This window comes from Elephantulus edwardii, unplaced genomic scaffold, assembly GCF_000299155.1.
Source record: "Elephantulus edwardii isolate Elephantulus edwardi_28Jun2011 unplaced genomic scaffold, EleEdw1.0 scaffold00189, whole genome shotgun sequence".
Lineage (NCBI taxonomy): Eukaryota > Metazoa > Chordata > Mammalia > Macroscelidea > Macroscelididae > Elephantulus > Elephantulus edwardii.
The window spans coordinates 1,574,981-1,589,989 of NW_006399939.1; the positions used below are offsets into that span (position 1 = coordinate 1,574,981).

Consider the following 15,009-nt stretch of genomic DNA (forward strand, 5'->3'; position numbering starts at 1 on the left):
AGACTGCAGGGCTCACTAGCCCCTATCCATTTACAGAACTGATTCTTGGTACAAGTTACCATCCTGGTCCCTCAGATATTAAAATTGGTGGCCAAGTGGTAGAGAGTTGTGCTGCAGCTCAAAGGCACATAGTTAAACTCATTAGCAGCTTCACAGGAGAAAGATAGGAAATCTCCTCTTGTGGAATTTACAGCCTTTGCAAACGAGCTCATTATGAAACGAGCTGTGAGTTATTTCCAACTCGTAACAATACAAGACATAACATAACAACCCACAACATAACAACAAGAACAACAGTCCTAGAAAAATGGAGCTCTGGCGGTGTAGTCCTTAAGCAGTAGCACTGTTAATCCAAAAACTGCACCTCTCTGGTGGTTCAAATACACCAGCGGCTCCATGGGAAAAAGATGGGAAATATCATTCAAATCCACAGCTGATCCTACATTGATGGAAGTTCTGTGGAGGATTGGCTATGCATTAATTTTAACTCAATGGCTGTGAATTTTTTATCTTACCAGTTTTTTGTTTGTTTGTTTTACATTTTTATTTTATATTGCTTTGTTTAAGAAGTTTGTATAATTGTGTTTTACACTCTCTCTCATTTACATTGTGTTTCATACAATCACTCCCATTCATAATGTTTTATAAAATTAGTCATCACCAAACCATGCCCATCTCTACCCTGTCTTTCCAGATCCCTGCTGGATCTTTGCCATTTTCTTTACTCACCCTTCCCTCCAACCACTAAATTGTGTGACCCTATGATTGTCCTCTTGCCCATCCTCACCCCTCTGTTTCTCACCCCCTTTACCTTGCATACCCATACCCACTTTGGGGTTTTTTCCCTCATGCATGTTTTACTAGTTATCTTTCTTTTTCTACAATAATGGTCTTATGCAGTATTTGTCCTTTTGAAACTGAGTTAGTTCACTCCACATAATGCTGTCCAGTCCCCTCCCAAGTTAGGTAGCAATTTTTTAAATCATTGCTCCTGGGTGCTGCGTAGTATTTGATTGTGTGAATGAATTAATGTTTCTCAGTCTGTTTTATTGTGGTTGGACATTTGGCCTGTTTGCTCTTGCGATAGTGAATAATGCTGCTACAAACAGTTTTTTGGTGTACAAATGTCCATTTGTGTCCCAGTTCTAATTTTCTTGAGGTATATTCCTAGCAGTGGAATAGCTGGGTCATATAGAATTTCTATGTTCAGCTTTTCAAGGAAACCCCAAACTGCCTTCCAGAGTGTTTGTACCATTTTACAATCTGACCAACAGTGTATCTAGTGTTTCTATCGCTCCACATTCTCTCCAACATTTATTGCTTGCTGTTAAATTTTAAACTTTGCCACTGCTACTGGAGTGAGATGGTATTTAATTTTGGTTTTGATTTGCATTTTTCTTATTGCAATTTTGAGCAATTATTCATTTGTCTGTTGGCCATGCAAATGTTTTCCTCTGTGAAAAGTTTTTCTATGTCTTTTGTCCATTTTGTAATTGGGCCTCTTTCTTCTGGAGGGCCTGTAGGATCCTATAAACTTTGGTTTTGAAACTCTTGTCTGAAATGATATTGTCAAACGTTTTTCCCCAGTCAGTAGGTTTTCTATTCACCTTGTTGGGGAAAAAGAATTATGTGCATAGAGATTTAATCTTTAGAAGATCCCATTCATCAATTTTATCCTCTCCTGGTTGTGTATTTCTGGCTGTATTTGTCAGCATTTTTATACTATGGACTAGGCCTTCTAAGCTTGATCCCACTTTGTCTCTTATGGTCTTCATGGTTTTGAGGTTAACCCCTGTCTCTGGTACACCTTGAGTTACTTTTTGTGTATGATGAGAGTTGTGAATCCTGCTTCAGCTTTCTGCACGTAGTAGTCCAGTTTTGCCAGCACCATTTAATAAGTTTAGTTTCTTTGTTAAATATTGGTTGACCATAGATAATTTCTGGGTTCTCAATTCTATTCCATTGGTCTATGTACCTGTCATTTTACTAGTACCATGCTGTTTTGGTTTCTTACAGCTGTGTAGTACGTTTTGAGATCAGGGAGTACTATGCCTCCCACATCATTCTTATATTTCAGAAGTGCTTTGCTTATTTGAGGTTTATTTCCTCTCCAAATAAACTTACCAATTGATTTTTCTATCTCCTTGAAAAATTACTTCAGTATCTATATTGGAATTGCATTAAATATACAGATTGCTTCTGTTAGGATTATCATTTTCACTATATTGACTCTTCCTAACCATGAACAGGGAACATTTTTCCATTTATTAAGGTCTTTTTTGTTTCCCACAAAAGTGCTCTATAGTTTTCTTTGTGAAGGTCTTTTGTGTCTCTAGTTAGGTTTATTTCTAAGTATCTCAGTTTGTTGGTTATTGTAAATGGTATCAAATGCAAGTAAAATCTCTCTAAAGGTAAATAAAAAAATGCCCGGAACAGTATATTGACAGAGAACTACCAGAATTCCAAGCTAAGTGTAGAAGAGATTGTAGTACTAGAGACATTATCGCCAGTGTCAGATGGATCTTGGCAAAAAAGTAAAAAATACAAGAGGAATGTCTATCTGTGTTTCATTGACTATGCAAAGGTATTTGATTCTGTGAATCACAACAAACTGTGACTCATCTTGAGGAGAATAGGAACCTCAGAGCACTTTATTGTGCTTATGCAAAACCTATACTTAGACCAGGAAGCAGTCCTCAGAACAGAGCAAGGAAACACTGCATGGTTCAAAATCAGGAAAGGAGTGTGTCAAGGATATGTCCTGTCTCCATACCTTTTCAGTCTATATGCAGAAGAGATCATTTGGGAGGCTGGGCTTTTTGAGGATTATTGTGGCATCAGGATTGGAGGAAGACTCATCAACAACCTACACAATGCAGATGACACAACCTTGCTTGCTGAAACTGAGAAGGACCTGAAGTACTTGCTGCAGAGGGTCAAGGACTATAGTCTTCAATATGGACTGAAGCTCAACATCAAGAAGACAAAGATTCTCACCATTGAGCCAACTGGCAGCACCATGATGGATGGAGAAGAGACTGAGGTTGTTAACAAGTACAGCTTGCTTGGCTCCACAATCAACACTCTTGGAACCAGCAGTCAGAAAAAGATGAATTGCACTGGGAAAATCAGCTGTCAGGGATCTCTCCAGAATACTGAGAAGCAATGATGACAGTCTAGAGACTAAGGTACACCTGATTTAGGCCATGGTCTTTGCAGTTACTCGCTATGCATCAGAAAGCTGGACAATGATTAAGGATGACAGAAGAAGAATCAATGTCTTTGAGTTGTGGTGCTGGAGAAGAGTCTTGATTGAACATAACATGGACTGCCAAGAAAACAAATAGGTCTGTCTTAGAGAGGTTGAAACTAAGTTTCTCCTTGGAGGCTAGGATTTTGAAGCTCCATTTCACATACTCTGGGCACATGGCAAGGAGCCATGTCCTTGGAGAAGTACATCAAGGTCCTTGGGGAAGGACATCATGTTCAGAAGGATAAAGGGACAGTACAGGAGAGGAAGACCTTGAATGAGATGGATTGATACAGTAACTGAGCCAATGGGAGTAGGTATGTCAAAATCAGTGAGACTGTCTCAGGATAGCACAGGGTTCAGAGCTGTACTACAAAGGGTTGCTATGAGTTGCAGGGGACTCGATGGCACATAACAACAACAAAATTGCCTTCTTATTTTCCTTCTATATTTTCTTTGTTACTGTAGAGGAATCCCACTGACTTTTATAGTGATCATGTATCCTGCCTCTCTACTAAATTAGTCTAATAGCTCTAACAAGGTTTTTTTTTTTAGTCCTTTGGGTTTTCTATGTACACTATCATATCATCTGCATACAATGATAGTTTCACCATCTCTTTGCCGATCTTGATGCCTCTTATTTCCTTCTCCTGACATATTAATGGCAGTGAATTTGATTTGTTTGAGTATGAGTCTCGTGTGCCATCTGTTGGTACACCTCCATGGGTTTTCAGAGGCAGTAAATCGCCCTGGAGGAGACTGTCTGTCCTTCTCCTGTGGAGAAGCTGGTGGGTTAGAAGTGCATGCCTGTGGGATCACAATGCAATTTCTTAACACTAGGCCACCAGAGCTCCCTAGAATTTGAATCTAGGGAAAAAATATGGAGAGTAAGAGCAGATCTGAAGCAATTTGTTTCTCTTTTTCCCTGCAAAACAGGGGGAGAGGATAAAAGAGAATCAAAACAGAATTGCTGAATGTCCTCTTCATTTCGTTTCAGTTGAGTCTGTATAGACCAAAGGTGATAAAGCTCCATCTCACATACTTTGGGCATGTTGCTAGGAGAGGGAGAAGGATGTCTATTGGAGAGGGACGTCATGCTTGGAAAGGTAGAGAGTTGGCAAAAGAGAAGAAGGCCCTCAGCCAAATGAATTGACACAGTGACTGCAGCAACAGGCTGATAGCAGAGATGATGAGGTTAGCACAGGATAGGACAAGGTTCAGATCTGTTGGTCATAGGGTCACTATTTATGAGTTGCACTTGACTTGACGGCAACTAGCACTACACTTAGAGACTGTTCTTGAAAATTGAGCGTTGGATTCTGGGCTGAGAGTCAAAGAGTGATCAGGTTGCTGAAGATCAATTCACAGAGGTGATGGTTCCTCTAAGGTCACTAGACTGACAACCTCTCCCCAGAAACGCTTTGGCCTCTCTACTTATCACTCACTCTCCCTCTTCAGCTTTGAGACTTCCATTATCCTCTCAGCAAAGGTGCTTCTTGACTACACATTGCCAGTTCAGCTCAGGAGGGGCCAGCTAGCTTCTCATGGGGAAGGACAGCCAAGCCACGCCCCTCTCCTTTTTCTCACAGGATCTACTGGGTAGACGCACATCTGGACCGGATTGAGAGTGCCGACCTCAACGGGAAACTGAGGCAGATCTTGGTCAGCCATGTGTCCCACCCCTTTGCACTCACACAGGTACTGGCTGAAGAAAGTAGTAACTAAACCTCTTCATATGGGTGTTTTCTTTGGAGTTCTAAGTCAGCATCCCCAGCCCTAGTTGCCACTGAATACATGTGCTATAGAGGCTTGTCATAGTGGGGTTGGGGGAGGGGGTCAGGAGGGATTATTTCCATGCTATGGAACCCTATTACCATGGACTTTGCTACTGCTGTTGGACAACCCCATTCTGGCATCTGAAGGTATAGCTTTCCAACATTCTTGTGCAGAGCAGCTAACTGTAAAGCAGATTCCTGGGTCCTGGCCACAGACAATTGACTTCCTGAGCATTGGGCCCAGTAATAAGCATTTCAACAAGTTCCTCAATTGAACCCAATGCTGTAGTCCCAGCATCCCAGCTCAGATAGCTCATTTAGTGCCAGTAGGGTGGTTTGGCTTTGAGCCCAGAGTTTGAGGCAGCTGGCCAATCAGTGCCTATTAAGTACCAACAACATGCCAGGCACCAAGGTTCACAGTTCCTTCTGTGCTGTTAAATAACTGGGATGAGAGCCTAAGCCTCTGTAAGCTTTAGTTACCTGTAACTTGTAGACGTTTAGTAATAGTACCCATCTCAAATATACACAATAGCTTAGTACCTGGCATGTAATAAGCACTTGGTGTGGGTTATCTCGAACCAACTCAATTAGCTGCCAATTTGGAATATCCTGACCAGTAAAATAATTTGAGGAATGACAAAGGAGACCTACGGAGCTTGTAGCCTAAACAAGGATTCTTAATTATTTTAAAATGTCATCCTTTTTAAACAAAGATTATCTCCCCTGTCTGTATTGTAGTCTACCAATTGGATTTTTTTTGGTCTGACTTTATTTAATGGGAGACTTCTTTATTCATACTCTAAATGCAAAATTACAGGATAAAACATACGTACTTTTGCAGTCTGAAAGTATGGGTCTCCAGTACATACCTCTGGGCCAGCAGGCATAAAATGCATCCATTGCTCCTCTAGTTAAGAATCTCAGGATCTCTACAACGGAAGGCAATGACCCGCAGAAGGAATCCAAGGGAATAGAGTTGCAACTCTGAGCGAAGGGTCCAGAAGCAGGAACCTAGAAGAACCTCCAAAATTACTCTTCCTTGCTACTTAGGGGATTCATGTATTCATTAGGCCACTTCTCTAAGTTATGGAGGACTAAGTATTAAGTGCTGCAGGTTCAGAAAGGAGTGAAACCTGATCTTCTTTGAAGATCTTCGTTTAGAAGGATAGACATATCAGCATCTATTATTGTATTAAATCACACTTACAGATGTGCATACAAGGTACAGAACAGCATGGAAGCGTGAGCTAATAGGGATTTGGGGAAATTTTCAAGAGACAGTCCTATCTAAGGATGCATAGATGTTAACTTCATGGATAAGAGATGAAGAGGACATTTTAGCCATGCATGTAGCGAGGCAAAAGCAGAGGTAGGTACAGAAGCTGTACCAGGGACTGTCAAATAATATTTCTTCTTTATTGGGCTTCCCTGTTGAGTAGCAAGACAGGTGGATCTACTGGACAGACTGGCAGACCAAGTCCATCCAGCGTGTAGACAAGTACTCAGGCCGGAACAAGGAGACGATATTGGCGAACGTGGAAGGGCTCATGGATATCATCGTGGTTTCCCCTCAGCGGCAGGCAGGTGGGCCCTTCCATCCTGGGCAGGTTTCCTTGCCATCAGTAGGGTGTTGATAACCAAGACAATTAGGGGCCTGGAAGAATCACTGGGTTCACATTTTACGCTGTTAGACTGCCTTTTAAGCACCCTGTGGTTTTACTTCTCTTGTCCTAATATCTCTGGGAATGGAATAGCTTTGCATTTCTTCCTTTTGGAGGTGTGTTAAATTAGGAGACCTATTTCTGTCCCAGATCATACCTGCATCTCTTTTGCCTCCAGGGACCAATGCCTGTGGGGTGAACAATGGTGGCTGTACCCACCTCTGCTTTGCCAGAGCCTCGGACTTTGTGTGTGCCTGTCCTGATGAACCTGATGGCCGGCCCTGCTCCCTTGGTGAGTTGAGGTGAAACAGTCTCCTGGGACACAAGTGTCCTTGTAAAGACAGGGAGCCAGCAGCTTCAGTTTTGGACTTCTAAGTGGGATCTCCCTACAGAGAATTGCAAACAATTCACTGATGGAGGCACTATAGTATAGTGACTATATGTGAGCAATGAATTTGGGCTTAGGAATTGCACAGACGTGGGTTTGATTTTAGCGACTGCCATTTCCTAGACTGGAATTTAGGTTTCCTGATTCTGTGATCCTTGCTGTGGTTTGTGCATTACTCTGTCATCTTCTAGTGAGTTTACATCCTGCCTTCATGGGCCCACTAGGCCATCCAGTGCTACTATTATTGGATTCTAAATTCTTATTCAGACTGTTAACAAGGACCGCTATGGGCAACTAGCAGATTACTTTGTCAAGTTCTTCAGATGCCGCTCCTGGACCATAGAACAGTTTTGGCTTCCAGTGGCTCACTCCAACCTTCTTTTCTCTTCAGTGCCTGGCCTGGTGCCCCCAGCGCCCAGGGCTACCAGCACAAATGAAAAGAGCCCAGTGCTGCCCAACACACTACCTACCACCTTGCGTTCTTCTACCACCCGGTCTCGCACATCTCTGGAGGAAGGAAGGTAAGTAGGATTCAAATAACCACCCTTAACCGGCAGAAAATCAGTGGGACTAGCTTCATAATTCTGTTAGATTGGAGGTAGATCACATTATTGTCTCTGTCAGCTTCTGCTTTTGAGGCAGATTATCCTATTTAGATTTACAGATTGCTGCAAATGATATCTTTTGTCCTAAGGTTAGCAAACTTTAAGAACAATTATAGAGCGAAAGCACTCAGGAAGAGTTCTTACGTGACATCCTTTTCCTTCTGAGAGAAAAAAAAAGTATTTCCTCTTATATCATGGGTTAAATAAAGGAACTTGTACTACAATTCACTAAGAAGCCCTCAGATGATAGTTCTTGTTTTTGTTATCTAATGCTGCTGTGAGAGAAGTACATGTGGATGACTATAACAAAGAAATTTAGTTTCTCAACATTTAGGAGGCTGGAAGTCTGAATTCAGGAGTCTGGCTCTAAGGGAAAGTCCTCATCTCCTTTCAGCATGTATGGACTTGACATTCCTTGGGCCTCACTAGGTACCTTGGCATCATTCTTCCCCTGGGTTTAGGAAGGTCTCAATGCAGAGACTCTGGTTCCACATGATATTCTCTGGCTGAGGTCTGTCTCCTCTCTGCTTACTTCTATCTCTTTTTATCTCTTGTAAAATAAAATGTGTGAGTCAAACAAGGATAAGGCTTGAGTTACAGTGTGACTTAAGGATGGAATTTAAGTAAAGGTGTGATCTCTTGTAAAACTGTGACTCAACATACAACCCCTGCCTGAAGCTGTTTCATTATCATATTGTGGTGGTGGTGGTGGTGGTGGTGTTGTCCTGCATTATTGAGTGGGAACTGACTCATAGCTGACCCTCCAGTGTATTTCCAAAGGTAATTAATCTCCCAGGAGTTGATGGTTTATCTTTCTCCCACAAAGCAGCTATTGGATTCAAACCATGTGCCTTTGAGTTACCACTAAGCCACCACAGCTCATTACCACACAGAGGTGAAGATTTACAGCACATCACAAAATAGAGGATAAGTACATCAAATCACAAGCTGAAAGACAGCCTTAGAATATGGAGAATCATAACACAGCCCCACCGACACATGGTTGGTTGGGTTATGTTTTTGTGTATGTGTAATTTTAACAAAAGTTTAGAGAAAAGTTGGATTTTCATTCATTCATTGTTACACGTTTTTACCCTCTTTCCTTCCCTCCTCCCCCCCTTCCCAGTTCACTCTTTTTGGTTTTGTATTTTTAAATATTCATTCATTTTGGAGTACTTACTTCCCTCCATCCTCCTCCACCCAGTCCTCTTTGCAACATACTTCTTATTCTGGGTTGTTGTCATACATATAATGCCTAATCATATATTCCTTTTAAACAGTTCTTTCCTTCATCTGTTCCAGTGCAATGTTCATTCTATCCACTCTTGTCCTATTCTCCTCCCAAACCCTCATGACAGACATGAGCAGGATGCGTGTTTTTTGCAGATACAATTCAATTGATAATAGTGGAATTTGGTTTGTGACTTTGTCTTACAACAAAAGGTTTCCCACGGCATCTAGTATTCAAATAGACACATATACACACAAATTATTAAATAGCCAAGTGCAATAATGAACAGTTTTTACACCAAGTAGAATATATTATGTTCTCTTGAATCAAAGTTACTGTCAGATAAGATGCATCCTGATTAGAGAGGTTAAACAAATAAAATGACAAGCAATGTCTGTGATACCAGGTATTAGTTTGTTCTCTTTCATATGTTAGGATATTAAAAAAATATGATGTTACATGCAATTGAGAGATATTCTTTTTTATACCTGTCTTTTGTTCATTTTGGAAGCAGGAGTGGCATCCCCTTCCTAAATAACATGCCTCTGGAAACTCTATGAACTTTGATAAATGACAATAGTTATAGACAGGCCTCAGGCCTTTTGTTCATAGGGTCCCTATGAGTTATGCTCGATTTGACGGCACTCAACAACAACAACAACATTGTTCATTTAGGGAGCTGTGACCTATAAAGTGAATAGGAATGCCAAAGAGGAATTTCTTTTTCAGAACAACCAACCATACAAGACCAAAAGGACATCATATGTCTAAAGACAAAGCTCAGAGGGCAGGAAGGAGCTGACAAAAAGGACAAAAGGAAACAAGGCTCACAGAAAGTAGAACGTTGTTACATTGTGGAGGTTACTGTCAATGTGAAATAAGATCTGTATATATTTACCCAAACCACAGTAAAAATCTCAAATAATAAAGAGACTAGTACATTATAGTGAAAAAAACCTAGCAGAAAAATGACTAGAAAAAGGTGTCCATATTGAGTGCTTATGTGGGTACTCATTTCTTTTTTATTCTAGCATATATTTTGAAATTCATCCCCCCCCAAAAGTAATCTTTCTCATTGCCATTAAGTTGGAACCAAATGAGAGCTGACAACCTTCTAACATGTGTAGAGAGGCTGTTAATAACCCAAGAAGAGATTGCCCATCTTTCTCCCAAGCAGCAGCTGGCAGATTTGAACCTTCTACCTTTGGGTTGGCAGTGTAATTTGTTACCTACTAGGCCACCAGGGCTCTCTAAAGTATGAATAGTTAATGTATCTCAGTGGGGGAGAAAAGCAGGAAACGAATGGCTAGATAATGAACACTGCGCTAGAATAGGTGAAAGGAAGGACATTCTGAAAGAATGGATGATTAGAAACCCTGTGTATGACAATTAATAGCCTTACAAGGGGAGCTGGGGGAGGGAGGAAAGTGTGCATGAATGAACAAATAATAACAAATGGGGAAAAAGAAGATAGAAAATGATGACACTTGGTTTCCATTCTAAATCAGAAACCTAACATAATCTCAAATACGAATGCTAGATGCATATTCCTAAAATGACAAGATTTACATGAGCTAAAAATCCATATATTATGTGCCTCATTTTCTTTTTAAAAGAGTTTGTAAAGAAGAATTATACCTGAGTATAATTGTGTACCCTTCTCACTAAATTTTAAAGTCTTACAAAGCCCTATTAATTTCTCATTTTCTCTGGGTTTATTTAAATAATCTTCAAACTCACTGCCTACCTTTCCGTAAGGTCATAGTGCTAATTGAACATTCAGTACATCTTGGTTTCAAAGGAGCTCTTGCCAAAAGCTTTTCTCTAGGCTTTTAGAGGTTGCTCTAATTGCCTGCTCATAATATGCCACCAAGAAGTTACCTTTTTAACATTCCCAATGAGTTCATCTGAGCCCTCCCTCTGGATGTCTTGTGCAATTCCCCTCTGGATGGACAATGAGAAGAAAAACAAACAATTTTTGTGCTCTATTTAAGCCAAATCAGAGGTTGATTTAACTGGTAGTTTCTTCCAGCTCATCCTGGTAGTTTAATAAAGCCTACTTGATGATTTCTTCACTATTTTTTTCAGCAGGCTTTCAGCTCACTCCCAAATGAATGATCTGTTTTAAAGGAATCCTTTCAAAACACATTTCAGCGTTGTCTAAGGAGCTCTGGTGTCATAGTGTATAACCTGTCAGGCTGCTAACAGCAGTTCAAATCCACCAGCAGCTTTGTAGGAGAGAGAGGGCGATCTTCTCCCATAAGGAAACCTGATGGAGCGTCAATAGGAGTTGGAATCACCCACATGACCATGGCTTAAACGTGGTCTAGCATTTTGCAGACAGTGTCTCACACTAATTTCTCTGTTTCTTGGTCCTGCCCGCTCCATGTTTCTGCATATTGATGTCAGATTTAACAGCTCACTCATTAGACATTCCCCTCTGTAAAGCGAGATCTTTACTGTACATTCAGTCTCTACACATTGAATGTCTTATAGATGCTCTGAGAAGGACGCCCAGCTGGGTCTCTGTGCACATTCCAATGAGGCCATACCTGCTGCTCCAGGTAAGTCCCAAGTGCCTACCAGTTTGGGAAACAAAGATCTAAAGAATCTTAGTTTCTGCTGTTGTCTCTCATAACCTTTAGAACTGATGAATCCTTCTCTTAGACTAACTTTATAGAAATAATACTAGGTAGCTTACCATATGCTGTTTGTGTATGTGTGAATAAATGTTCAGATATATAAGGAGCTCTGGTAGCCTCAAGATAAAGAGTTATGTTATTGTATTGTTGTTAAGTGACGTAGAATTGTAGAAGACCAGGAGCAACCCTGTGAATGAAAGTCTTGAACACAAAACTTTCATCTTTTCTCCAAGTTCATAGAGTTTCCAGAGGCAAGCTTTTTTTTTGTTTTTTGTTTTTTGTTTTTTTTTGGAAGTGGATGCCACTCCTGCTTCCAAGCCTGTTTTATTTGGAAGATTCACAAAAAGCAGGCCCCAGGGCTGCAAGCCCAACGGTCCAAAAGCCTTTTTAAATACAAAGTCAAATCCAATCAGCTCACACCCTATTGTGAACAACAGCCAGATCCTAGTCTCAAATCAGAAAACACACCTTAGCAGAATCCAGCTATAGGTAAATAGATTTACTTTAAGTTTATTTATATACCAATTTTCCCTCTCCCCTCCTCCATTTAGTTGCAATCAGCTCTTTGAACAGTTGTTTATTTACTCATGGTTAGAAGACATAAGCTTCAGCATCTTAAGCCTGTGACTAGTCAGAATTGTGAGTGCGGTTGTTAGCAGAGTGATAGATTCCTTCTCAGATCCCTGTAACTGTCTTCTAAGAAAGTGATGCCTGCGCATCCTCAGAAAGTGTAAAATACGACATCTCCAAGAGGAAACTTCCATGTTCCCACCCTTAATACCAGCAGGAGCCGGAAACTTTGTGATGGCCCTTGTCTAGTGTCTCTTCGCTCTTCCTAGGGGAAGGACTCCATGCCAGCTATGTCATCGGTGGACTCCTCAGTGTCCTGCTGATTCTGTTGGTGATTGCGGCATTAATGCTGTACAGGTAACCTCGCCTCCTCTGCAGCGACCACATGCTCAGTGCTTCCATTACCAGGTTCGGGATCCTCCAGAAGCTCCACAGTTCACTGATTTGACTCCTGAGCAGCCTCGTTCCATAATTCGGTGTCCAATCAGAGTAAGAGAGGAAAAAGACCAAAACATGAGTACTGACTTTTCTTCCCCAGTCACTGCCTTTCATATCTCATCAAATGACCACTAAAACTCTTGGCATTTTCTTTATAGACTAGGATGGCAAGGGCATAGAGGACACTACTCAGGGTCAAGCTACAGAGGCAAGGCTCAGGCTAACTGCAGCATCTTTGTTTTGTTATTTTTTTTAAAAAGATTTTTTTATTATTATTATTTTTGTGTAAGTGTACCATCAAATCAGATCTGACTGGTACAGGAGGAGATTGTCCCTCCTTCCCCAGCAGAGCATCTGGTGGATTCGAACCGTGCGCCTCTGAGATTGTAGTTGCAGCTCCTTACCACTAGGCCACCAGAGCTCCCCTTTGTTTTGTTATTTTGGGAGATTTTTTTTTCATTACCTTGCTTTGCCTCTAACCATTGTAATTAGAAATTCTCTTCTCTACCATTTACTACAATATTGGATGATATATCATTCGTTGGTAGGCGTCCCCTCCTGGGACGATAAAATGTCTCATTTTGAATTTAGAACTTTCTTTTTATGTCGCTTCATTTTCCCCTAAATGCTTTAAAAACAACTCTCAGCAAAACATCTCTGTTTTACTGCTGCTACTACTGATAATATTGATAGTAGCTATCATCTAATGCATATGTAACAATGCCACAACTACCTTGTAATACAGGTATCATATTTCATCACTTTACAGATGAGGATCTAAGAGAAAGTTTCAGTAATGTCCACCAAGATTCTAGCTAATACCTAACAGAAATTAGACCGAAATATAGGTCTGTCTTAACTCCAAAGCTTAGGACATTATCTACTACTGCATAATAAATTACTCCCAAATACAGCTGCTTACAACTGCAAATATTGATGATCTCACAGTCTCTGTGGGTCAGGAACCTGGTTGCAACTTAACTCAGTGTCTCTTCCTCAAGTTCACTCATGGGGCTGTAATCCTTGTGCCAGCTGGAGTCACAGTCTCATCTCGAGGCTTGACCAGGGAAGGATCCCCTTCCAAGGTCATGTATGTCATTGTGGGTGGGATACAGTTCTCATCAGTTCTTGCACTGAGAGTCTCAGTTTCTTGCTGTGGATATAGGTCTCCATTCTCAGTTCCATGCCCTGTGGGCTTGTCCGTAAGATGAAAAGCTTACAGCATAGTGGCTTGATCCTTCCATAGCAGTCTGTTTCAAAAACTGACTTCTTAATCACCTTTCTTCTTAAAGGCACAAAAAAGCAAAGTTCACTGACCCTGGAATTGGAAACCTGACCTACAGTAACCCATCCTACCGAACGTCCACTCAAGAAGTGAAAATTGAAACCGTCCCCAAGCCAGCCATGTACAATCAACTGTGCTATAAGAAAGAGGTAAGAATTGAAATTTATAATCAAAAGCTCTTTTCAGAGGGATGGAAGAATTAGGCTCCAGCTACCTGAATGGGTCTGTCACGTTATCAGGCCATCATTTTGAAAGTCACTGTGAACCAAAGAATGTGTGTTTCTGGAAAAGTCTAGATTCTGTTAGGAGCTAGAGGGACACTAGTGAGAGCAAGGTTAGAAAATAGATCCCAGGTGGAGCTCTGGTGGCCTAGTGGCAAGAAGCTGCACTGTGATCCAAAAGGCACATGGTTTGGATCCACCAGATGCTCCGCTGGAGAAAGAGGGGCCTTCTGTACCAGTCAGATCCAATTTGACAGTACACACACACACACAAATAATAAAATAAAAAATAGATTAAAAAAAAAATAGATCCCAGGTTTAAATCCAAAAGCATTAGAGTGTTCAGCTCTCTCCTAGAACTTACTTATTTTGCCAGATTCAAGGGGTCTTTTCTCTCCTGAGCTTGTCATTGAATGAAAATGAGGGCTGGTGTCCCATTGAAACAAGGGTGCTATTTAAGACAGCCCCCCAAAACTCCAGAGCTGCTGCACTCCCCTTTCTAATCTCCAGTCCAAGCTAGTTGTCCTGTGAACATTCCCAACTGGGAAGGTCTAGTTTTTCTCCATCCTTCCTCTCATCCCAGAGTCTTAAGGAATTTCCTCTAAAATTCTAAAAAGTTTTTCATATTTTCTTTATCTGTTTAAACTCATTTGCCACTTCAGTGTTTGGACAGTCATGGTGCTAAAAATTTAGGCCTAGCAAATAATACCGTTTTCACAAGGGTATCTATGTGTAGCCTGGGACTTCATTTCGTCCTAGTCTGATGTGACCTTGGGGGTGTTTCTTTGTTGTTTTCTTCCTCAAAATCCTGTAACCTTGCAGCAGCAGCTGTCTCTCTGGAGACCCTAATCAGTCTAATCTTTTGACCTGGCTTACACAGTCAAAATTTAGAGGGCTCTCATGCACAGTAAATGCACTTAACTTGATAATCATGTGTTTTGTG

General features: G+C 41.0%; 1 protein-coding gene across 1 annotated transcript in view; it reads left to right on the forward strand.

Annotated features, from left to right (window-relative positions):
* LRP4 (low density lipoprotein receptor-related protein 4) overlaps positions 1 to 15,009 on the forward strand; it is an 81,814-nt gene that overhangs the window by 64,719 nt on the left and 2,086 nt on the right. The window contains exons 32-38 of the mRNA XM_006896767.1: positions 4,840 to 4,948; positions 6,465 to 6,609; positions 6,865 to 6,978; positions 7,466 to 7,595; positions 11,407 to 11,474; positions 12,392 to 12,479; positions 13,853 to 13,994. Of these exons, the coding sequence (XP_006896829.1) occupies positions 4,840 to 4,948; positions 6,465 to 6,609; positions 6,865 to 6,978; positions 7,466 to 7,595; positions 11,407 to 11,474; positions 12,392 to 12,479; positions 13,853 to 13,994 (796 nt within the window). The remainder of the gene's footprint in view (positions 1 to 4,839; positions 4,949 to 6,464; positions 6,610 to 6,864; positions 6,979 to 7,465; positions 7,596 to 11,406; positions 11,475 to 12,391; positions 12,480 to 13,852; positions 13,995 to 15,009) is intronic.